Raw genomic sequence first — 25,712 nt, forward strand, 5'->3', positions numbered from 1 at the left:
CGGACACAATGGAGGAATTATGCTTCTGCGAGTGCCGCGGACGCGAAACGGCCACGGAGCACGCTGCCCCTGCCGAAACGCGCCGGCTGGCCATGGGCTGCATTAACTGACCAAAGCACATAGCTGTTGGTTTTGTACTCACACAGAGAGCAGAAACACTGAGGAGCACTGTCCCTCCTCACTATCCGGCAGGCCAGGAGATGCGTATCTCTGCCAAGAGACTGTAGGCATGTGGTAAGTAACTGCATTTTTTTGCCTAAACTCTGAATGCCTGAGACTACTCTAGGGTTGTAAAAATACCTCCCCGTTTCACTGTCATCGCTGTGTGGGACCGCTCGGAGCGGCGCTCGCCCGCCCAGGCGGCTCTCAGCTAGAGACTTGAGAAGAAGCAACCTAACACACGCCGTGATGACTAGCACTCTCTCCTGTGATTTTTGTGTAAGATTTTAACAGAATTTATGCACCAATTAAAATCTAATCCCACTGCGCCTAACTCGAATGTGCTGATTAGTTGGGACGGTCACTTTAACTTGTGCTTAATTGGTTTAAAGGCTTCAGATGTAGCATTAGAAGAAAAAAAAATGCAGATTTGCAGTGAAAGCATGGTCACCAAGGACAACCACCAAAGGTCTGCTATTCCACTTGTTTCGCATACCAGCACGTGGGACACCTGGCAAAGCCAAATGTGGTACTCTTAAGAAATTTTATGAGGAGAAAAAGAAAGGTTTCGTGACACTCCATCAATGAATTCCCTCATGACGGGAGCGCAAAGAAGGCTCAAGTGATTAACAAAGGCAGAGCATCGGAAAAACTCACATATAAAAGGAGAACATTATTAATTATACGATAAATGTGGGTGGGCTGGGGAAAGAAGGGGGAATTCAGAAAAAATAAGCAACAGGAAAGGGAGTATGCGGCTGCAGCAAGGGAAAAAAAAAGGTTATTCACAGAAATCCCATGCTTTGAGCGCCTGGAAACCTCCAAAATCTCAACTACAGCAAACCCCAACGATGAACACCGACGGGTTTAAGACCTTGCCCGAAGGCAGCTCGCAGCACCCCCTGAGGGACCGTGCCCTTCCCGGGCGGGGACCGGGCGCTGGCGGGGCCGCTCTCCGGTCAGGAAAGCGGCTGTTCCGGTCACGTCGGAAGGAGCCCGACGGCGGCTCCATTTCCGAGCGGGAGCCGAGGCCCCGGCGGGCGCCGCGGGGAAGGGGACCCCGCCGCCGCCACACCGCGGGCGACCCGGCCCCGCGGCGCCCGCCCGGGCAGGGAAGGCGGTCTGCCGTCCGCGGAGACAAAGCGGATGCCTCAAATTCCTCCCCGCCCCGCCGGTCTGGCGGGGCTGCGGCACCCCCCGCCCGTACCCTCGTCGCCCACCTCCGCCTACCTGGGCAGCGGGAGCGGCCGGGCCTCCCTCCCGCCCGCGGCGCGCTCTGGCCGGCGGGACCGCCCGGGCTTGGGCAGCCGCAGCCCGCGGGGGGCTCCGGGCTCGGACGGCGGGTGCGGGCGCTGACAATGAGGGGAGGGACGCGGTACCGGGCGGTGCTTGACGTCAATGGGAGCGGGGCGGGGGCTGCCGGGCCCGGCCCGGACGCGGTGCAGCGCCGCGGCGCCCTCCCCCGGCTCTGGGAGAGGGCGGTGAGGGAGCGTCGGCCATTTTGGGGGGGAACGCGCCGGGCCGCGCTCGGCGGGCGGCCGGGGGTAACCTTGTGTTAGCGCGGGGGGCTGCTGCCTTTTGAAGGGTTCCATGAGGGAAACGGGCAGGGCGGGATGGGGGCGAGCAGCTCGCCGGGGGGGGTGGCGTGGGGCGGCTGCGGGACGGAGTGCAGGGTGCAGGTGAGGCCCTCTGATGACTGGATTCACGGTGGGTCTGGGGGCGAGAGGCCGTCAGGCCGAGTCCTTGCCGTGGTTCCTCTCGGGGCTGCCGCCAGCCCCGGCTCCGCCACCGCCTGAGGGCTCTGGAGGGGCCGGTGGCCGGGTGGGTACTGCCGGTGCCATTGCAGGCGCTCCCTCCCTGCCCCATACGTGAGGCATTTACCAGAAGAGGGCGGAGAGCCATGTGCCAGATGGCACAGAGAGGTTTGTCCTCCATGGCCTTCGTTATGTCTCCCCTTCTGTGTCATCTCTTGGAAAGTTTGGGACTGGGCATTGAATCAAGTGGGGACCCAGCTGTGGTTGTTTCCACTTCTGGTATGTGCAGCCCAAACATGTTTAGATGGGATTAGAGACAAGAGGCCTTCCAGCACGAACCAGGAAAAGCTGCTCAGAGTGTTACTGGGCTGTAAGCAAAGCCCCAGGACTCGTGACGCTGACCTGGAGCGTGGTACAAGGACAGCTGCCGAGGAGCAATGGCTCAATGCTTCTGTACAGCGCTGGGCTGCAGTTGCCCAGCTGAGTCCAGAGAGGATCCAGTCAGCAGCTGGTGAGCGCTTCCAGCCTCCCGGCCATGCAGCTGGACGTGGCAGTCTTAGAATGCATCATCCCCTTTTGCCAGTAGGTACATTAGCTAAAATTGTATTTCCAACGCTGTTTTATTTCAGACAATGGCAAAGGAAGATGCTTCAAGCACTAGGTGATTTGGCTTGTAATGCCCTGATAGAATACTGTTCATGCTGTCATACTGAGTTAAAATATTACTCTTTGGTCCTGTTCCCATAGCACAGTCTGAAATACACTTGTTCTGAATGAAGTATCAACACTTTAAAGTGAATCTTCTAGGTTTACAGCTAAAATTCAAGCTCACACAAAGATGCAGAATGAACAAGACCTTACTTGTAGGCAAACTGAGGAGATCTGGTGTACAGCCATTCTAACTGGGGAAAGTATTTGCTTTCCTGAAACTCCAGCTGCGCACCAGCGTTCAGCAGCGGAGGCACCTGTTACCTGCGCTTTGCCGTGCAGCCACATTCAGCAGTTTGGTTCTCTGCTTTACAGATGCTACTTCTAATTTCCAAACTGGTATGAGGGAGGTTTGCTAATATAATGCCAGCTCTTGAAATCCATCCAGCAGTGGCGTAGCTGGGCATAACTGGGAGATGAAATGGAAAAAAAAGGTAGTAGTTCAGCATGTGCTGAATGCGTGTGCTCGAAGCTTGCCAGGAGTTGCGTACATTAGAGCCTAAGGTGCCTTCCGTGTGCTTATTGGATTTGCTGTGTTGGGAGAGGAATGGGGCTGTGCTGGGGTACTTGTTCATAGAGACTTTATGGTGAAGCTCATTGCTGCAGCATGATATTGGCACCAAAGGTTCCTAAGTGTTTCAAAAAAGCATGAAACAAATGAGGGGAAGAAAATTCTGTCTGGGGCTGCCAGGGGATCACAACAATGCCTCCTCTGACTAAAGAAGAACCTGAAGAGATGTTGAGAAAGTGTTGTTGTGTTTGGCATATTTTTATATGCTTCCTCAGGCATAATCTTGCTGTTGTCATCATTGGTTTCCACAGTGAAAACAGCTGAAATTGTAGCACAAGCCCAAATATCCTCCTGCACATGGATGGGTGCAGCCAAATAGAGAGGATCCAACTCCATATCAAGTACTCAATATGGAGAACATGAAGGAGTTTAGAGCATCGAGATGTTTGGAGGCCAAAACCTCTCGTTATGAGGCCAGAGGTGAAGGTGGCTCGGGTGGCATTGCTCCTGCAGAACCTGCTCACAGTAGGAGAAAAATAGGGGATGTGGGACACACTCATCTTCTGGATCAATTAGCTGAGCGATGCTGTGGATGGACCACCCCATATGCAAAGTCAGCATAATGGGATCTACTTGATCTTGCTGACTGTAGTTCAGGAAGTATCTGATGTTGATGACACTGGCCAGGTCTAGTGTCAGTCTTCCGGGGACAACCACCACTTGTGTATGAAGGTAGGATTTTATAATGGGGATTCTTCAAGAAAATTGCTCCATCCCATTTTGTGGCTGTAGCAAAATGATCTGAAGAGTACTTCAGCATTCTGAGGAGGTCTGAAAGGAGGCGTTCTTGGGAGAGGTCTTTCAGGTGGATGCAAAATGGCTGTCAGGCTCTGACGTGATTAAAGAAAGGCATGTACCAGCATACAGGCTGTCTGCAGTAGATAGATAGATGTTTATGGCAGTATCTGAAAGTGTAGACCTGATGGTGACTGCAAACACAGCCTTAGTGAGTCCTGGTTAGAAAAAATCCAGCATTTTGTTTCTGGGTAGAAAGAGCACTGTGCAAAGCCCATGATTTTCAGTGGCTTTTAAGTGCCAAGAGATGGCATCTGTCTGGTCCAAAGTTACAGCAGCCATTGTGGGCACCAGGTGGGGCCCATGAGACAAGCCACCCTTGTAAGACATTTAAACTTAAAATATAGATGTACTACAGTTGGTGGAAAATGTGTTTCTCTTCATCCAAACATGGGTATTCAAGTCTGGTTAGGCCAACATGCCCGAGAGAGCAGTCACCCATGAGAGATCCTGAGTGTGCCATGGCCGAGCGTTTCTCCCCCAGTGCAGTCCTGTCGACTCATCATGATAAAACCCCTGTGCGGGTTCCATGTGGATCCAGACATCTGTGGAAGGTGGACGCCTACCGAAGCGCATGTACCCTGGGCCTAGCATTGAGGTGTAAGTGTGTAAGTAAGAGCACACCTTTGTCCCTAGGTGTGAGGAAAACCTGCTCTTCACTTCTTCACAGAGGTTTTGGTGGACAGGGCTTCTCTCACCCTCTAGCCTCCCCCTCATAGGCTCAGGAGCTGCACTGACATTAGTGTCCTGCAGGAATGCAATGCTGAGAACATGATAGTTATGGGACGTATCTTGGTAGTACAAAAAGAATCACCTGAGACCCTGAGGTGTTTAGTGATGCTGGTTTTTGACATTTCATGGTGCACCCTTGTGACCAGGAAAACCATTCAGCCATCTGAACTGCTCCCCAGGGGCAAGGAAGGCGTTGTGAAAGCTGTGTGCCTGCTGCTACCTGACAGCATGCCATGGGTTTGCTCTTCTCTGGTGGTGGGGCACCTGGGGGATCCAGGCTAGGACAGGGGCTAAGCAAAGGGCCTGTCTCTGCCACCAGGCTTAGCACCACCATCATGTGTACCAGATGTAGAAGGCTGTATGTAATGAGCAGGACCAGCAGCAGGGCTTGGTTGGCACCCTTAACCATTGGCAGGCTCAGCTGATATGTGCCGGGTGCTCACCAAAAGGCTTCACCATTCAGGGACATCCTAAAGGCCCAGAGCTCTGCTCTTGGGCCCTGGTTGCACTATCAAAAGTTCCCCTGGTTGGCAGAGGTCAGACTTTGGAAATGGCAGCTAAGTCACAACTCTTGAAGAGGAGTCCTCCCTGCAGCCCAGGGGTGAACCCTGTTCCACCACTGACCAAGGATTTTGAGACCTCCTGCACTGTGGCCTCCAGGAGGATGAGGACAGTGACCTCCTCACAGTTTCGCTCCTCTGATATGCTGTGGAGGAAGCCTCATCCCAGGGCAGAAGGGAGTCGCAGGTCTCATGGCGTGCATTCACCATCCTTGTTCATAGTTCAGCCCCCATCATTATGAAGATGGAAATCTGAGCGCTGAGGTGGACTCAGGGACTCCAGGGGACAACATTCAGGAGACAATGAGACGAGAAGGGATGGAAGAGGGAATGTGTCTCCCTGAGGCAGGCTCTCTTCTTGGTGTATCCTTCCTACCATCTGTGTGGATCCCACCTGGTCGTTGTCATTACCAATGTCTGCTGGCTGGAGCAGTCTGTGCAGGATCTTTCCTGGCACCCAGGTGGGCTACTTAGTAGTCATTGAGGGGACATCTGGGGAGGACAGGTTTCCACCAGTGGTGCTGGCACCCTGCTTTGGGTTTTGGGAACCCAGCACCCGTCCTTCCAAGCCAAGAGACAGCCATTGCGACCATGCCCCGGGCCTTGGCAAGTCCTCATCATGCAGTAATGCAATCGAGAGTGGAACGCCTGCTATGGACTGTGAAAGATGCTCCTCGGCCTCCTGTGCCACAAGATGTCAGCAGCATTTGGACAATGAACTGCTGCTGGAATGAAAGCCCAAGGCAGAGGGTAGAGTCCTTACCACCCAGCACAAGTGATGGGAGGCAGACGAGGAAGGTGGGGGGGGAACAAACTGAGCTGAGGGGAAATAAAGGGGGAGAAAGAAGCCCTTCACCAAGGCAGCATCTGAACCAACTTCCAGGTGGGGACTCCAGTGCAAGGAAGAGACAGTGAGTGGAAAACCAGGGAATGACAAATGTCAGACCTCCGGATCTGCGTGGGAGACACCCCGCCTGCTGTGTGTGGTGCAGAAGTGGCATGGCTGCAGCTGGTGATAGAGTGGCTGTGGCAACAGGGCTGCAGCTGCCTGGGCAGATATCTCAGAGCAAAAAGCTTAGTGTTGTGGAGTTAGAGAATTAGAAAGTTCTGTCCCAGGAAAGGAAATGTGATACATGACCAAGAGGAAAAGAGGAGAAATAAGGAAGCTGTGGCTGCTCTGAGGGGAAGGAGCAATTTTTTTGGTTTGTTTTTTATTCATGGGGACTTAGTGCGGTCAATGGAAGCACCAGACAAAAGGACAGAAAGGGACAAGTGGAATGGGGGATGTAACAAGGTGAGGAGGCAGACCCAGCTCTTGGCTGGACTGGGGAGGTGCTGAACAAAAGGTATATAATTGGCAGGAAAGATGGGAGCAAAGTGGGGGAGCCCAACTCACCCTGAAGAGTAAAGGGGACCAGGAGGGGAGAAAACTACATAGGGGCTGGGATGGGAAGAGGGGGCAGAGGCACAGGGGAGTGGAGGAGGAGGTATGCCAGAGGTTACGCTGCTGGTGGTGTGCACTTGCTTAGGGTGGGCTGGAGAAGACTGCTCTGCTTGTGGGCAGATAGGAATAGCAGGATGGGTTAAAGCTGGGAGGGAAGCAGTGATCTCTTTCTTACCTGGAAGACTATCACTGTGGAGTGGCAGTCTCCTCTTCTTATGGTACTTGTTTAGTTCCAAGGGTGCAGGGTGTAAGTAATATGGGCAGATGTGGCCAGAGATGATGGGGGAAGGGAAGATGACAAACACCCATAAAATCATGAACAATATGGGGAAGCACAGAAGCTGGCAGCATGTTTGACAACAGAGAGACCCATATGGGTGTGGAAGGTTTAAACAAACAAAAGTAGCTCATGCAGATTATGCACAGTTTGGTAACGTGAGAAGTGGATGGCCGCAGGATGCCACGAACACCAGAGGCATGAGGTTGAAAAGGGATTAGAAAAGCTCAGAGAGAATAGATTTTTCAGTGGCTATTAAAAATGTCTATCTGAGTCATCTTCCAGTTCATGAAGTCCCTGAATTGACTCTTCAGATATTCTTGCTATTCTGTACTTGCTCTGTTTCTATGGTGAATTTAAGTGAAGTGTCTAAGTTGATCTAACAGCTTGCTGATGATGATAGATGCAGTTCTGCTTCCCTACTTCTGAAACTACTTGCGCATCTGTGCTGCTTCTGTTGCACCAGTTCTGGCATTTGTTCACTTCATTAAACTGGCAGAAAATTATCGCAGAGTGAATACTTTTCTGCCAGTTTAGTGAGCTGAATCAGCCCACTGTTTTCTGAGCCAATGGTATCCATCAAATCAAAATTTCTTGCTTCTCTCTGCAAAGTAAGACTAGAATTTTTTTAAATGGAAGTGGAGATTCTCCTGTTATTACCTGATTCCAGGTGTTCAGGCTTTAAGTATTTATAACATCAGAGTCATGATAAGATCCTGATATTTATTGAATTAGTTTCTAAAAGCTCCTGACAGAGCTGGAGCCTTGGCTATGCTAGGTGCCACACAGAGCACAGTAAGCAGGAAAAAAGAAACAGATGCATACCTGTGTGGGCAGCAGTGCTGCGTAGCTTGCTAGTCTTAAATCATTATCAGCACTCTATATGGCAATGAACGCGTTTTATTGGGTTTGGGGTTTTTTTTGTGTGTGTAACGATTTCTTGTTCCTAGGATCAGCAAGATATCACTATTACCTCCCCTAGGAGCCTGCAGCCATATCGAGGTACAGTAACGAAGGCACTGAGAAGCAAGCAGCAACATCAGAAGCAGGTCAATGTCTTTTTCAGTTCTGCTGCCATCTTCCTCTTGGTCGAAAAGCATATGTTATGGCATTACGATGAGAACATCATGTCCTTCTCAGACCGAGGATCTTCATATCTGTCTTCACCAGCTTCATAAGGAGCCAGAACCTGACATATCTGGAGAACACCAGGATGGGGAGTGGCAGTTGCTGGGAATAATAAACAGGATTTGCACACACTGAGAACAGGGTTTGTCTGAATACATTAGACACTTCCACTACAGATTCTTTCATACAAGTCTCATTTCAGTCTTCTTTCCTAGATAGTGGAAATATTGTCATTAAAGTCAGTTGAGTTTAGGGGGTGTTTCACCCCTTCCTGGAGCAGACATCTTAAAAATGTCAGCTGAATTGGGCCTATGCAAGGGACCAGAAGGGATGCATTTGAGGGTGCCAAGGATGCTTGCCAATGTAATTTCAACATTACTTTCTATCATCTTTGAAAGGTCCTGGTGACTGGGAAAAGTTCCTGATGATTGAAAAAAGACAAAAGTCATACCTGTCATCAGGAATGGCAAGAAGGAGGATCCAGGCAACTATCAGCTGGTCGGCCTCAACTCAGTCCCTGGGAAGACTGGACAGCACATCCTCCTGGAAGCTATTTCCAAGCACATGAAGGACAAGAAAGTGACTGGGAGCAGCCAGCAGGGATTTACCAAGGGCCAGTTGTGCCTGACCAACCTGATTTACATTCTACAATGAGACAACAGCCTGTGGGGACAACAGGAGGGCACTGGATCTTGTACTGATTGATTGTATTATTGACTTTATCAAGGCCTTTGACGTGGTCTCCCACAGTCTACTTGTAGGCAAGTTGGTGAGATTTGGACTGGATAAGTGGAGTGTGAAGTGAATGAAAAACTGGCTGGATGGTTGGGCTGAAGGAGTCATATCAACAATATGAAGTCCAACTGGCAACTAGTTACTAGGGGCATCTTTCAGGGATGCACACTGCTAGGTCAATAGTGTTTAATGTCTTTATTAACAGCCTGGACAATGAGCTGTCTTGCACTTTCAGCAAGTTTGCAGACAATACCAAATTGGGGAGAACTATTGCTGCGCTGTAGGGCAGGGCTGCTACTCAGATGGACCTTGGCACACTAGGGAAAAGGGCCTCCCTCTCAGTAACAGATGCTGGCCACACAACTGTGAAAACGTGACTGGTGGTCCTCCGAAGCTGGAGGTGGTGTGTATGTGAACAAAGTGGCTTAGAGGAAATCTGGCTGAGAGGGCTCTTAACTTCACTACCTACAAACCTACATTTCCTCCTTCTGCTTCACCGGTGATGAAATCTAAATGCAAAATCTGTTACTGACAACAAGTGTATGGAATATGTGTCTGGTCATTGGCATTTTCAGCAGAAGCATCTTGGGTGTATTGGAACAGAATTCAGAAAAGTTAAATGAATTTTGCTGAAGCTGTTGGGGATTCCTCGCCCCTGAGTGACAAGAGCTGCTGAGCACCTGTAGCTGGATTGTCATAATGGAAATTGCATGGGAACCATAACCACAGCCATCCCTCCTGACATTTCTTCAAGGGCTCTCAAGGTTTACTGCAGAGAGAATAGTCTTATACAGCATTTGTTCCTCCCTATCCCACTCACAAGGAACCATCTTTGGATTGGTAAGCGTGGCAGTATTGCTTCAACCCGTGCATTTTCCATGGCCATCTTCTCATTGCAAGAGTCAGGCTTGTCCTGGGAGGACTGATCAGCTTCCACTTCTGTTGTCTTGCCAGCCTTCAGTCATGGCGACTCCTCATTGCTGACACTCGTCCTCTTTCCCAGTTGTAGGAATAACCTGCGCTGAAATTTAATTGCAGGGTGCTGCAGTGAACACACATGCTTTGACTTTTATTGAGCTATTTCTGCTGTTTTGGATAAATTCCACATTATCATTGAAATAACTATCTGCTGTTACAACCACAATATGTACTTCTATACAAATTAAAAAAAATGTGTTTTAACTTACCTGTGTGCTCAGTATTGCAAGAGCGTCAGTGGAGAGGCACTTAGGAATCATGCAGCCCTCATGTACCTTTTGTGAAATGCATTTGTGTACTCTTGACTGTGATCCACAGGGCATTAATGACATGGTAAATATGGACATTGATCTCTGTGACATGATAGCCTCCTCCTTTCAACTCAGAGGCTATGGAGTGTTACTTATCTTTCATTTATGATCCTTAGCTAGTGTTTTCCTGTGCCAGTTCCATATCTTCCAATATGAGTTCCTGAAGCATATATCAAATATTTACCGGCATTAAGAATGGTGTAATATTAGACCAGATGATGCGCCCTTTTAATTAGCCTATAATCTAATCAAAGAAAGGGCCTAGTTTCTTTGCTCTTGAATTAAACAGTGTCTTATAAAAGTCCAAAGAATAGTAGTGGATCATCTTCCTATGCTGTATTTTGCCAGTCTGTTCATCATTGGAAATCTTAAAGAGTAGGCAAGACAGGAAAAGGACAAAGGCATAGTTCATCCAGATAGAGCAATGGGAATGGACTCGCCAGCCTCTCGAAGGTCCTCCTGGTACCATTATCTGTGGGTTTATGATTCACGTGGAGCAGGTGAACCATCAGGAGAAATTCTGTGGAGACTTTTGGCCTCCAGATCCCTGTGCACAGGTACTTACTGTCCCAGGATTCCCAGCTGGGAACTTTCCTTGGCTTTGGGTACTAATGCCAACCCAGCTCTTTCCTTGAAATGCCAACCCCCTAAGTCAATAACCAAAATAACTCTGCTGGGAAGCCTGTTTTTAAACAATGTCACTCCCCAGATACTGAAGGACAAAGTTCAGTTTCACCTACTATTGTGCATAAACCATCTACTACTTATTAGAGAACAGACTTCACCCTGTGTCTTCTGCTTTCTAGGTGTGTTCTAACTAGTGGACTGTACTGTCAAGGTCTTGCTCTCCTTTCCCTCTTCCCAGCTTCACTTGTCCATGTACAAAGAGGGCAAAATTTTCTAGCTAGGCACTATCATAGGGCTGGGGAAAGTCAAGCAGCTCATGATCCAAGACTTATAGGAAGGATGGTGGGTAGAAAGGTTCCAGATGCCCATCTGAATAGCGGGAAGAAACACCAGGTCCTTCACAAAGAGCAGGCTCAGAACATTGGCATGGAAGCAAAGATAATATCCCTCAATCCAAAAGGATGAGATGAAGAGGAGGCCTTTTTCTTTAAGGACTTCCCTAAGACTTGGGTTTCCACATACCCTGCCTCCATTTGCCCACTGGTCTTGAATCCATTTTAGCCATCTTCTCTGGGACTGTTTGCAATAGTGAAGGAATCTCAATCCACTGACCACTTAGAGCCAGCTATAAAGATACAGTAGGGAAACTTTATTTATTAGAACTCCTCACATAGCAGACATAAAGCATGTCCTCCCCTCCTTCTCTTGTTCTCTGAGACACTTTTCCCTGTGGTCTAAGCTACAAGGCGCTGCAGAGGTCACTCGGACTGACATCTTTCAGGCTCCTGCTTCTGTGCCATCCTGCTCAGAGATTTTCTCTAACCAATCCTGCAACACAGTCTGAAAAAGAATGACAAAGTTGCGGCCTTCGATTGTACTGCCTTGGGAGGCTGGATCTGAGCAAGAGCATAGTGAAGAAGGTGAACAGTCAGCATGGATTTGCAAAGTGTAAATCATGCCTGACGAGTCTGATTTGCCTTGTATGATACATTTACTGGATTTGTGCATGAGCAGAGAGGCGTGTCATTCACCTTGACTTTAGCAAGGCTTTCAACACTAACTTCCCCAATATCCTTGTATCCAATTCGGGATGTTGTGGTCTGGATGGGTGGACTGCCTGATAACAGGCAGAGTACTGGAGGGGGCTAACCTAGCACCTGTCCTGTTTAATGTCTTTATCAATGGCTTGGGGGATGTGACAGAGTACACTCAAGTCTGCAGATGACACTGAGCTGGGGGGTTCAGTGCATACGCTCAGGGGGAGAGCCACTATTCAGAGTGACCTAGACAGGCTGGAGGAAGGGGCTAACAGGAACCTTATGAAATTCAACAAGGACAAATGAAAAATCCTGCACCAGGGAAGGAAGAACCCTTTGCAAGGATACAGGCTGAGGACTGACTGGCTGGGTAGCAGCTCTGCTGGAAAGGTCCTGGGGGTCATGGTAGACAGCAAGCTGAAGAGGAGCCAGCAGTGTTCCCTGGCATCAGAGGAGGCTATATTAGCAGAAGCATAGCTAGTGAGTCAAGGGAAGTGATTATCCTGCTCTACTCAGCCATTGTTAGGCTACATCTAGAATACTGTGTCTGGATTTGGGCCTCTTAGTACAAGACAGACATACCTAAACCAGAGTGAGGTCAATGGATAGACACCAGAATGGTCAGGAGACTGGAGAACTTGCCCCAGGAATGCAGAGGGAGAAGCTGAACGAACCAGGCTTGCTCAGTCTGGAGAAGAGAATGCTGTGAGGGAACCTGACGGCAGCTCCCCCAGGCCCTATAAGGAACTGATTGGTGGGAGATTGAGAGAGAATAGACATAGGCTAAAAAAAGAGAGGTTTGAACTGCATATAAGGAAAATCTTTTTCACCATGAGGACAGTCAAGGACTGGAACAGGCTACCCAGGGAGGTTGTGCATCCTTATCCTTGGAAGGCTGAAGAAAACTTTGAGTAACCTGGTCTGATGTCACAGCTGGCCCTGCTTTGAGCAGGATATTGAACTAGCGACTTCCAGAGGTCCCCTCCAACCTGAATCACTCTGATTCTGTGTATTGCATGTCCCCAGACCTGAGCAAGGACTGACATCATTGCCTCTATCAGTATTTCTAATGAGATGTTGGCATCAGCTGCTCCAAGGCTCTGATTGCAAGGTTAGAACCAGGCATGAGGCCACCTGAAGGACACTGTGGAGAAGCTCCCTCAGTGAAATGCAGGCCAAAATTCCACATCATTTGGACAACCAAGTGACAGCCTTGCTGCCAAGTTTTTGCAGGAACACTGTGAGCCGAGGGCTCACTGCTACCATGACATCCTGAAACTTGAGGTAGGAAGAGAATCAGTAGTTCGTAAGGGACCTGGCTGGAAGGCAAGCCCTGCCTTAGGCAGCATGAAGCCATATGGTGGGAAGACCAGCCTATAGCTCTCAGCGGAGGCTGGTACAAAGCAGGAGGCACCAGCACTATGCTGGCCAGGCTGCTGGAGGGGAGGCAGAGAAACCATCTTCGATTCTTTTATTCAAGTCCCTGAGGAACCCAGACCTTCATTCTGGGTTCCAACTGTGACCTCGACTGTCATTTACTTGGTTTGTCCTTTATCTGCTTGCCCTAGTTGGGTCTTTTTTTGTTTTCAAGCTGTAAAACAGCTATGTTTGTGCAGTTAAAGCTGTGTGACACTCTCCCTGTACCCTGGGCCCCTCAAGTCACAGGGCTGTGCCAGATGAGCACAGTAGACAAAGGGATCCAGAAAGCACAGGGTGCAGGCAGGATGAACAGCATCAAAAGGGCATCTGGGGAAGAGGAGGGAAAACTTCAGAGATACCCAAACCTTTGCCTGTAGTGCGAAAAAAGAGTCTGCAGGGATCTCATGACTTCTGGAAGTACACACTCTTCAGGCTGTGACCGTCTCCCAGGTTAAATTATTGGGGGACAGGAAAGGCTTCCTGAGGGAACGAGAGGGTGTCATATCATGGGCACTCTCATCCTAGTGTTTATGCTATATGACTGCAGGAAACTTTCCAGGGTGCTCTTTGTTCTGGGGGTCAGCCACTGCTGGCAGCGCTGCTGGTTCATTTTAAAAGCAGTCTTGTCTTGCTGTGTCAATGTCAAACAGAAAGGCTCCTGCAAATCCTTGTACAGCTGGCAGAGAATGCAAAGAGCTCCAGTGATGTGGATCCAGGGGCATAAAGCCTATCTTTAAACATCGGCTCTTTAAACACGAGCTCAACGGCTGACTGAAACCCTGATGTGGGACAGTACTGTCCGGGAAGACCTGTATCGCCCAGACCCGTGATGAAAAAGATTATTCTAAAATAACACAGACTGTGTCCTCTGGGAGGGAATTAGCTGTTTGCCTGTCTCCTTTCAAAGATGCCAATGTTCTGGAATATGCAATGTCTTGCGTTAAGCTAGGAGACCCTCCCCCAGTCTCCACGGATGGTTCTTTGATAAGACCCTGCAGGATCCTGGAGTTGTATCTCTTCGAATTCATGTAGTCACATATGTCCCTTGCTGCAGGCCCAATATGAGACTGTATATCCCGTTATTCTAGCAGAGGTGGTTATATCAACCTTTTGTGATGCCTACATACCTCAGCTACCACCAGACCAACACTGGACTGGTGGTGTCACACCATCTGTCCCACAATGGTAGAAGCTGCGAGCAGCCTGGATACAAGGATGACAGCCCAGAAGAGAGCCTGAAGCTCCAAGTTATACACTACCTCTTCACACAGGTTATGTCTATAACAGCAAATTAAATAGTGCCAGGGCCTGGCCTCAGGTGTGAGAACTCAGCTGTCTACACTAGTTAATGGTTCATGCCTTCCCCAATATGGCTGTGGCCCGTGTCAGCTCACGTCCCCTGGCAACGCACAAGCACAGTTCAGGAGTGAGCACAGGTGAGAGAACCACCACTGCCAGTGGGCACTCTGGACACACTCTGGAACAGACTGTGTGGACATGGCCAGGTAGTGCCACCATCAAAATCTCTTGAGCTGGACTGAGCTAGATCAGCTCACTCTTGGGAAGGGAGAGGAGCTGTGCCCCAACCAGGGCAGCCTCAATTGTGTACTGTCAGAAAGAGGACTACAATTCTGTGACCTACACAACTGCTCTGCCCGATTCCGCAGCATGTGGGTGGTCCTGGGGCATTACTTTATGGTCCAGTCCTCAGCAGAGGCACCAACAAAAGGAGGAAGCTACAAGACTATGCAGCAAATGCAAAGGAGAGGCTGAAGAGCTGTGGTGGACCTGGGCTGTGGTGGAGTGTGTTGGGATGACCACAGTAGTGGATGGTGGAGATGAATTTGGGCAGGCTGAGAGATGGAAGGGCGGTCAGAAGGATGACAGGATAATCTTTCAAAGCAGTGCATGCTGCTCATGTGCAGTATGGACATGACGCTTCTGCTGTAAAATGACCAGAGACTCTAAAAAACTGAATGAAATTTGGGCTGCACCACTTGGTGTGCTGCCCTGTCCGAGACTTCAACCAAAACCTCCATGTGCCAGCTTCCCACCTGCCAAAGGGGGAAATAATCCCAGAGACAGAGTAGTGCAGGTTAGAGGGGACCTGCTCCACTCTCCACAGCCCCAGCGGAGGGTCCCGACATTGTGATCTCTGACAGATGTTTGTCTGAACAGTTCTTAAAGACTTCCAGAGACAGCAATGTCACATCCACCCCAGCACCCTTAATTACTAAGAAAGTTTTCCTTGGTATGTCACTTCATTCTCTCCTCTCTAACTCCCCATTTCTTGTCACCAAGGAGTGAACCTTCTGGCTCTTTTTTGAGGTCCCAGTCATTCCACACTGGCACTTAACCATATTTTCCTGTTTCAGTTTGTGCATGCAAAAAATTAAATAACAGAAATATAAGATTGAGGTACTTTTCAATAATTTTCATGCTATTTATTTTGTAGTATTTCTGCACTGGCTGTTCTCTTCATGATAAAATGTGTAAAAATTATTTCAAATAAACTGTCTTCTTCCTACAGTTCACCAAAAGCATAGCTTCAAATGCAGTATTTGTGAAATATCCACAGAACTTAGATATGCGCTGTGCCTTCTATGCCCCGCTGCTTATAGTCAGGCTGTGTCACACAACTTCTGAAAAAGTTACAGGTTTTATCAATTTCAAATGGATAGGATACATGCCATAGAAAATGTAGACATCAGATCCTGTTCTCCAGAAACTTTCTCAGCCCACATAAATTGTTAATATTATACAGCAGAAATCCTGACATCCTGCAAATATGCACACATTTTCCTCCTGCCAGGTTACAAAGGCACGGCAGAATTGGATAGTATGTGTCATCTCGTTGTACTAACTCAGCTCTCTGGTTCACCCTCCTTCACTTGTTACAAAGCTTACTTCATGTGTTGATCTTATTTATACAAATGATCACTGCAGAGACCACATACAGGTTCTGTTATGGGATATATCATTCCAGACAGAAAGTACCAAATTGCAGGAAGTTCCCAGTTACATGCACAGCACAGGGTAGCAGCAGAGATGGCAATTACCACTCCCTACCTTAGGAATAAAAGCACAGAAAGTTGCCAGGTAGGCTGCAAGATTGCACAAGGGTCAGTAACACAACAGGAGAGGCTCAAGACGAACACTTTTTGAAATGTATTAGTTTTTGGAAAGCCTGTTTAAATTCTTCATTAAAAGCTGTATAAATGACTGGATTGATCAATGAGTTTAAGTAACCTAGCCATGTAAAAAAGTCCAGTAGGATAGGATGAAACCAACAAGCATCTTGGCAGATCGGTAGGACTAGGGACATGACAAAAAAAGGCAGCCAGCAGAAAATGAAAGCTCCCAGGATAATGCCTAAAGTTTTGGTGGCTTTCCTTTCTCTTGCAGCAGAAATTCTTTTCCTTTCCAGGACACTGTCTGCAAGTTTGATTTTAACATGATTGATAAATATTGGGGATCCGCCTGAATGGGAATGCCCTTCATGAAGGCTAGCATTAATGGAGCAGAGGGAAGACCCAGCAGAGCCAGTAATCAGGTGTGCAGTAGTAAAACGTTTCCCATATAATGAGGGTGGCTTCAGAATCCTGGATCGAGCTGCTACATAAATTCTACCGTACAATATCAGGAGGAGCACAGTTGGGATGTAGAAAGCTCCACAAGTGGAATAAATTGTGTAGGAAATTTGATCTGTGTTCACAGTACACTTTGCAATTTCTTCATGAGCTTTCACTTGCCTCCAGAAAAACGGTGGCACAGAAATACTAATAGATATCATCCAGACCACGGCAATCATGAGCGCTGCTCGGCCAGCCGTCCGGCGTTTGGCATATTCCAAAGCATCTGTGATAGCCCAGTATCTGTCCAGTGCAATAACACACAGGTGTAGGATTGAGGCTGTGCAGCACGTGATGTCTGATGATAACCAGATATCGCACAACACTTGGCCAAAGGCCCACGTGTGGGTGACAGTGTAAGCAATACTGATGGGCATTACTAGGACAGACACTAAAAGATCAGTCACTGCCAAGGAGCCAATGAGGTAATTTGCAGGTGTGTGGAGCTTTCTAGTCAGAAAAATTGTAATAACAACAAAAACGTTTGCAAGGATCGTTGCCAAAGTTATAACAGACAGAATGACTGACAGTGAAATCTTCAGCCCTAATAGTGTCCTTTCATCCAAAGCCAGTGGTGTTTCAGTGAAATTTAATGACTTATTTGCCAAGCTCTGGAGAGAGAGCTCCGCTGAATGGTTATACTGAGTCATCCTCGGCTCTGATTTCACTTTTCACTTCCCAGTGTAATCTTTCTGGGACGATGAAGATGAACTTTTCATACTGGAGTCCAACACTGAAGAAATATTAACTTGTTGAAAACTTCAGCTTACACAGTAGATGAGGTACTCTCCTAAGCTAGATTTTCCATCACATCACATCAATGACACCATTGTTAAAGCAAAATGTTAACATAATCATCCAGACACGATTCTGGTGTATGACAATACAAGCGGTGCTATAAGTGGTGGGAATTCAGGTGTTTTTCATTTTCATCTTGCAGATGATTAAATCATTCTTTATTATCTTTTATTCACACCTCCTTTCTGAACTAATCTTCTGCAAAGCTGCATAAATCAATACTGAAGAGTGAGAGGCCAAAAAAGAAACATCTGGGCATGTAACTGATGCCCCTGTGCCTGGGACAAAGCTATCCTCAAGAGTATTTTCCCTTCCTCTCTAGTAGCCGAATGTCACGTTTTTGGTATTTATAAGGGACACTTTATTAGTAGAGTACCCGAGATATAAAACAATACTGTCTGGATTCCTTCTGTAAACATAATTTCTGCCAGATTTGTAAATCAAGACCTCTTTTTGAAAAGTGCAGAGCTCTGTTTTCATTTATTCCTCCAGATCATTCAGATTTTCTCTTCAACATTCAGTCTTCAAATGCTGAAGTCAGGTGTTAGGTACCAGAATTCAATGCGTTGGTGCTAAAGCTCACAGCATGTTCCAAGTACTGAGATGTTCCTGATCATGCACATGGTGAATGATTGTAATGACTTGTGGAGTGGTGATTTCCTCCAAAGAGGAAGAATAGACTGGTTAAGGGGATCTGGAAAAAGAAAGTGAATGTTTTAGTCTGAAATGGTGATACAAGAGTTGTGGAAGTTGAGGTATCACAGTATACAATCTACAAGCTTTCCATACTTTTCTTTAGATTCACTTAGTGTAACCTGAAATCTTTACAAACCTGAAGAAAACATCCTAAGACAGATTTCCTTGAGACCTTCCACTCAGATCCACCCACGAGTACCAGAATGTCACTTACATTATGCCAGCCCAAGCTTTCTTGAAAGAGATCTGAATATGGGTCATGAATGGCTTTGAAGCGTGCTGTGAGGGCTAAAAAGAGAGATGCCGAACTTCTCCAAGAAGATAGTCACCAGGCCAGCCTCCTCCCAACCACTGAGGAGAAATGCCTCTATCAGTCCTAACTGGTACAGCTTCATGCCATCTGACACAGAATGGAGAGTCACTCAGTTAGGAATCTGTGGAGCAAGAGCATCATATATTCTATGTGAAACGCTAACACTTTCGTGTCAAACAGCCTCTTCTGAGTGCCTGAATCCTAACATAAGAAACAACACCTTTTGGTTTTGCATGTTTGATTTTCTTATAAACATCCACCTTCTGTGAATCAAACTTATTTTTAGAGATGCTTTTTCTTTTGAGGTGTATTTTTCCAATAAGGCGACCTAGAAGAGTCTTATATTTCACACAAGACCATTACTTTCTTGATTTTTTTTTCCAGGAAGGCTAACCTTTCTTCCTAATGACCATTTTTGTGACACTGCACAAAGGTTCAACTTACAAGAATTTCTGAACATAAGAATGGCCGTAGTGACCAAAGTCCATCAAGCCCAGTCACCTGTCTCCAACAATGGCTCATATGTTCAGCTCAACCCTGTTGCCTTTTTCTGACGCTTTCCCAACATTCTTTTTGAGACAGAGGGACCAGAACCACAAACAGTGTTGAAGATGTGGATACACCATAAATTTATACTGCAGCATAACAGCATTTTCCGTTCTCTTCTCAATTTCTTTCCTAATAATTCCTGTGATTTACTTTGCTTTTTTAATCATTACATAGCACTGCTCTGACATTTCCACAGAACAGTCCCAATTAATGTAATTCCAAAGCCATGAGGGGTAACATCAGCATTTTTTCCTGTTTGCTCACTTTTTGCATCTATCTGTATTGCATTCCTTCTCCCACTTTTTAACTAAGGTTCTTTGCAGCTCTGCACAGTCAGTCCTTGTCTCTATTACCCTGAAAAGCTTTGTTTCATCAGCAGATGTCATCACCCCACTATTCATGTACTTTCCAGATCACTTAAGGTCTCTTGAGAGTTCAAGTAATTATATCAGTTGGACTTCACTCAATCTATATACTCATCAGCTTTTCTTAATTACTTCCACAGATTTGTGAAGCATAACTTACCCTTACAAAAGCCATTTTGACTGTTCCCCAAAACACCATATTTACTCTGTGTACAGTAATACTATTGTTTATTATAATTTCTGGAAACTGGCTAGGTACAGACATCAGGCTTATGGATAAGCAGTTGCCCAGATCTCTTTGGAAAGGGGTATCGCAGCAGCTGTCTCGCAGTTGGCAGGTGCAAAGGGAGTTTTAAGTAGAGGCTGAACACTGCTGCTGATACCATTGCACTTTGGATCTTGAATTGCATTGAACTCTTTAGCTGAGCACTGCCTGATAGTGAAGATTTGTTGTTCACTTTTTGGCCAGAAATAAAGGTTCCACTTGTAAACATCCTCCAAATTCTCTTTAGTGAGCAGGGTTGCTAAAGTTAATCTAGTTTCTCTGTGAGAAATTCCCTTTATCTTCTCTGTTTTTTCCCCCATACCTTTACCATCCCTTTAACTCTCTGACTCAGTAATAGCTCACTTCAGAGCTGTCACTTTTAGAGTCTAAGAAATCTCTTTACCTGAATGCTGGGCTGATCACACATCCCACGCAGGAGAAAATCTAAACCAAAAACACCAGACAGACTGATTAGCGATATTAAAGACAATGACTGTATTACTTAAAAACAAAGCCAAATCCAATCTTGATTTCAGTTACTGAGAAAAGTGATCTCGAGCCTTTCCCATATATTGCAAGTATCAGCCATTGTTCGGTGTTAGAACAATTCCAGCAATGTGAAAGAAAATGAAGTGCACATCACCCACCCACCTGTGTATGAACAAGCCTATTAGTAGTCCTATTGCTTCCAACAGCTGTCAGTCACTGTGGGGAAAAAAAATCTGATGTGAAACATGGTATTTTCAGTCAAATGAACTAGTCTAGAGTTCAAATGAATTATTAATCTTCAACATACCAGTAAACAAGACAGCCTGACACCGGGAGAAAGTCTTTCTGAAACCAAACAATGCCTCAACAGATACTGAGTTACTGAATTAATTTTTATAAATAAATGATGTTTTCCTGTGATGTGATCACCAAAGGAAAAGAACCAATTTTTTACAAAAATGCTGCAAGTCAAGTATTTATCATGCACTCAGAAAGAGTGCATTGGCTGTTTCCGGCTCCGCAAATACGGCTATTGTGACTGAAAGTAATTTTCAAAAGTAACACCAGGTCAGGTTTCTAAACCCCACAACAGGCACATCTTGTAGGATTTCTACTGGGGTCCTCAAAACCTTAAGTAGCATATATTCTTAAGTTTAATAAAATCATGCACTTGTGCAGACAGAAAAAGTCTTTTGATTGTGAGTCTTTCACCAAGAAATACATACAGCATGTTGAGCAGCTCTTATCCATTCTGATTGGCTGGGTGGCATCTATCAGAGAGGCATCACTAATCGTGCAAGGCAGCTAGTCAAGATTATTCATTGGTTTCAGATTAAACCAGATCATAAGTGCGCGTGGGCCTGACAGAATTTTTGTTCCCCACTTAGAGCTTTATCCTGGGTGTTCACTGTGCTGACATTAAAATATATTCCTCGTGCTAAATTATCACCAGGGGCTATAGACTTAGGCAGAATAATTAGTCAAAATAATCCTTCCCTTACAAGCAGTAAGGTGCCACTATGCAGTATAACGTATGGAACTGTAAATACACAAAATTAAAAACCAACCAAACACAGTGTAGTATCTGAACAGAACCGTGATCCACTTCAACTGGTTCGAAGCTCTTGGGCTCCGTGAACAGAAGTGGCAGGCAGCGCTCTGCTTGGGGATATGCACAAGGTCAGACAGGGTGGTCGTAATAGTGTCTTAAAATCTATAGCCCCTCTATTGCAATGACTCATGCATCTGCTTAATGATATGACTTCATATACTATAACTAACTATTAAATCCAATGGACTACTGAGAACACAAAGTTACATGCTTATATATGTGTTTAGGAATCAGGGACTCTGAATCTACTTTTAAAAGTTTGTTTGAATGTACTTCCCTGCAATGCCTGTTTTAGGGACTCTTACTTAATTTGTGTGAGTTGATGATCACTACCGTTGATATAATAAAAAAAAAATGAGTAATGGGACTCCAGTTAGAATTAGTATATTAGGAATTTTAGTTACCATCTAGATAAAATTAATGTCTTCCCAATGATTTTTCAATTAAATTACCTTTTACTCAAGAAAAAATCCTGAATAGAGGTAAATGATTTTCCTGTTGAAAAACAAAAAAAGAAAAAAAAATTGTTTGCTTAAACTACACACACCGAAGAAAAATAACATTAAATCTCAAGCAGTCATTAAATTAAGTCAAGTACAAGGTCATATATAGTTGCATATTAAGGAAAACAGAACACAAACGCATAGACATACACATCCTGAAACACTGGGAGCCCAGAAGGAGAAAGAGGCTGTCCGGCATGTTCACCTGAGAGCAATGTCCCAGGGGGACGTGTGGCCCAGGCAGGGTTTACATGATCTCCAGAGCATGAGGAGTACTGAGTAGAACCTGATGATGTTATCTCCTCTAGACAGTAGTATTGTCTTCAGTATGTGCAATTTACAGTCTGAGTAATTGCAGGCCGTTAGCTGTGCTGCCTGCAGTTATGTGTAGAGTACTGTAGGCATCAGCCCACATCATCCCTCTGGCCCCTCACCAGGCAGGGCATTGTAGGTTTTTCACCCACACTTCTCAAGATGGAAATCCTCTCAGGTGAGTTGGCTGCATCACCACTGTCCTCGGCCCATCTCTTCTTGGTCTTCACCTGGTGCCCTTGGCCATGGGCTGCGGGTATTTTTTCAGTTCAAAGTGCCTGAAATAAATAAATTGATGTCACAGCCTACCAGAGCGAGGTTTTCACAGCACAGCACATGACGTACAATGCATAGCTCAGGGCAAACTGCAGGGTTCTGTTGGATGCTTGCAGGCAAGGCTTCCTACAAGAGCAGTCAGGAACAGCACGGAGCAAAGGAGGCCAAACCTGTCCTCGGTTTATCCACACTCCTGTCCCAGAGTGGCGTGCAGGTTTGGCATTCGGGGGAGGGTGGGGCAAACTTAGACCCATGCAGTGAGGATGATGAGAAACCGAGGCACAGAGTGACCCTGGAGTGAAGATATTTGACAGTGATGATACAACCACAGCAAGCAGCACAGTCACCAGAGCCTCTTCTGTAGCCGCTGGGGAGAGAATGGCACCTCCTGACTGCAGGACCACCAGAGCCCAGGACTGCCCTCTGCAACTGCCTCTCTCCTTCACCCTAGATGCGATCTGGGCTGACCACGTCCCTCATTTATACACCTCCAACAGTACTGAAGGTTGAGTAGGGGAGGGATCTTCGGTCAGTTCCTGTGTCCCCACATTCAGTGGTTCCTGGGAAAGTCCAGGAGGTGAGATGTGTAATAATGTCTTGATATCCTGGAGAGATTGGAGAGATTCTTTTTCATTCATGAAAAAGAAGGAAAGATAACTTCATCACAGGAAAGAGTATTTAAGTGGAGAGACAATTTTAGACAGTGCAGTGCTATTTAATTTAGCAGACAAAGAGAAAGCTCAGTTCAGGGTCTAGAAGGTGAAGTGAGGCACATATTCAATGTGAAAAGAGAACATGCTTTAGCTGTTGGTGATAACCGCTGGGACTGCTTCACACTTCAGGGTCCTTACTTAAAACCAGGTACTTCTTCTGAAAAGATGCTTTGTGTTCCAGCTCTGCGGTTTACCTAACACAGCAAGGGCAAGGCAGCAGGAGAGGGTCTCTAGCCTGTTTAAGTCAGAGGAGAAACCAAGGCCCAAACTGTAACAAGGCCAGCAAACCTGCAAGCGGGCGGCTGCAGGGCACCGACAGCCCGTGAGGACGGCGTGCCATCGTGCGTGCTCTGCGGGCGTGGAGCTGCAGCCCTGCACGGGGAGAGGCCACCCCGGATCGCCAAGGGTGCTCAGTCCAGCGTGGAATGGAAGTCGTGACACATTTCTGTCCCCTCTGGAGCACAGCTACCGTTTGTGGAGAACAGGGTGATTCTTGCAAACAGCAATTTTATGGTGCAGCTGACAACAGTTTCTGACAACGCTCGGCTGCAGAGAGAATGCAGCCCTGCAGATCTGTGTTGGAGTGAGGTAAAGAGTGTATACAAACATGAGTATGTTGAAATGAGAATATGGAATTTGCTCTTTCACTGAACAGAACAGGAAAAAAGAGAACAAGATGAAATGTCTTTTACTAAGTTGAACATTTCTTTTAAGTGCACACTGAAGTTAGAGGAATTAGAGAATTCATTCTCTCCCCTTGTAGCTGGGTAACAACCAGGGGAATTGCAAAGGGATGGCTGGGAACAGAGCTAAATTTTGGCGAACTACTAAAAATCCATTTGCTTTCCCATCTTTTTGTAACCAATTCTAATTTTTCATTTAAATGTGGAATCCACTGTCTTGCCAAAATAAAACAGGTATATTCTATCGTGCTGAAATCCTGACCAGTAATAAAGCTACTCCCTGTGTGTGCTGACAAACACCAGATGGCACTCCTAACAGGAGTCACAGCTTCAAAAGCTACATCGCATAGGAGAGCTCAAAAGAGTGAGAAATTTTTTAGTAAGTTCTTGCCTATTTCAGACAACGCACTCAAGCATGCGGCGTAAGAGTGTCTGTGGAGTCCAACTCGGAGACGAGACCCCTGTTCAAACATCATGAAATACATTTAGCGGAAGCTATAGGAATCTGCCAGTCCATAGATGATAATTAAATCAGGATGCAGCTTCTGGGAGAAAAACAAGGCAATGCCATAGTGTATTGCACTGAAAAATGAGATCCACAGAAAAGGTAGACTCTGTGTAAAAGTAACAAATTGGTAAAATCTGTAAAACGTAACGTGAGTAGGTTTGCATGCACCAGTACAAAGGACTGGATATGCTGCAAAAGTAACCATAGTCCTAACCAGTTTCCTAGCTTTCAATTAAGCTGCCTGAAATACATGACATTTTGCAAAGGCTATAAATAATACAGAATAAACCTGACAGGAAATAAAATATATATGTACCTTGCACAATAAAGCAGGATTAGACTGCACTGTGTACTGAAAAGACTGCCACATTGCCATCACAAATAAAGAATAAAAGTTATTGCAGGGATTAGTTTAAGAACTGTACTAGGAGCTTGGTTACTTGCTGTCCGTTATGCACGAGCTAACGTGCCATTTGAACTGACAGTTAGCACCTTAAAAAGAAAGCAGAATAATCTAGAACAGAAGTAAGTGTCCTCATAGGATGAGGAGATGATTTCAACGTTGGCTACACAAGCTGAACTCAGAGCAAAACAGGGGGAATCTCCCAAAGTGTCCTTGTTCCCCTGAGACAAGCTGCTGTGTCCCCGGGGGAGAGCGATGAGCACAGCTACAATCGCTCATTTGTTTCCCACTCAGGCAACGATCGCGAGCTGGAAGGACGTCACAGGGTTTGGGAGAAGCCAAGAGCACCTGCAAGAAGCGGCAACCCTCGAGGCCACAGGAAAGCCATGCAGCACTTAGGGCAAGGTCCTTCTCTGCTCCTCTGTTCTCACCCACTGATGTGCATGACAGAGTGACGGTTCCTCCATCTCTGGCTCCAGCTCCTCCACTGTCTCACGCTCCGGCTGGGGAGGACTGAGCAAGGTTCAGCTTTGCAGAGCGCAGGACCACTTTTGCTGGCAGGAGGAAACAGGCACTGCGCACAGCCTCCGCCTCCTCTCCCCCTTCCACAGCCTCTGAGCAGGGCTGCGTGCTGCGGGCTGACGGCATGGGCTCCTGCCCCCCGTGCAGGCTCCCATTTGGCTGCTGCTCAGCGGGTGCCTCTGGCAGCACATCTCCTACCTACGTGCCAGGCAGGTAGTGCACAGACCTGCAGGCACCGGCCAGTGTAGCATGCGCATCTAGACATGCACCCAGCCCTACTCACACCTCTGTGCATCTGGGGAGTAGTTTCCACTTACTGATTCCACCCTGACATTTTAC

General features: G+C 46.8%; 1 protein-coding gene across 1 annotated transcript; it reads right to left on the minus strand.

Annotated features, from left to right (window-relative positions):
- Positions 1 to 16,380: 16,380 nt before the first annotated feature.
- HTR1D (5-hydroxytryptamine receptor 1D) lies at positions 16,381 to 17,517 on the minus strand (the record flags this gene model as incomplete). Its single annotated transcript, XM_082329470.1, has 1 exon — positions 16,381 to 17,517. One exon carries the CDS (start codon positions 17,515 to 17,517, stop codon positions 16,381 to 16,383), a length of 1,137 nt encoding a protein of 378 aa, XP_082185596.1.
- Between the last annotated feature and the right edge of the window lie 8,195 nt (positions 17,518 to 25,712).

Source organism: Platalea leucorodia (genome assembly GCF_965183815.1).
Source record: "Platalea leucorodia genome assembly, chromosome: 18".
In the NCBI taxonomy this organism is placed as follows: Eukaryota; Metazoa; Chordata; class Aves; order Pelecaniformes; family Threskiornithidae; genus Platalea; species Platalea leucorodia.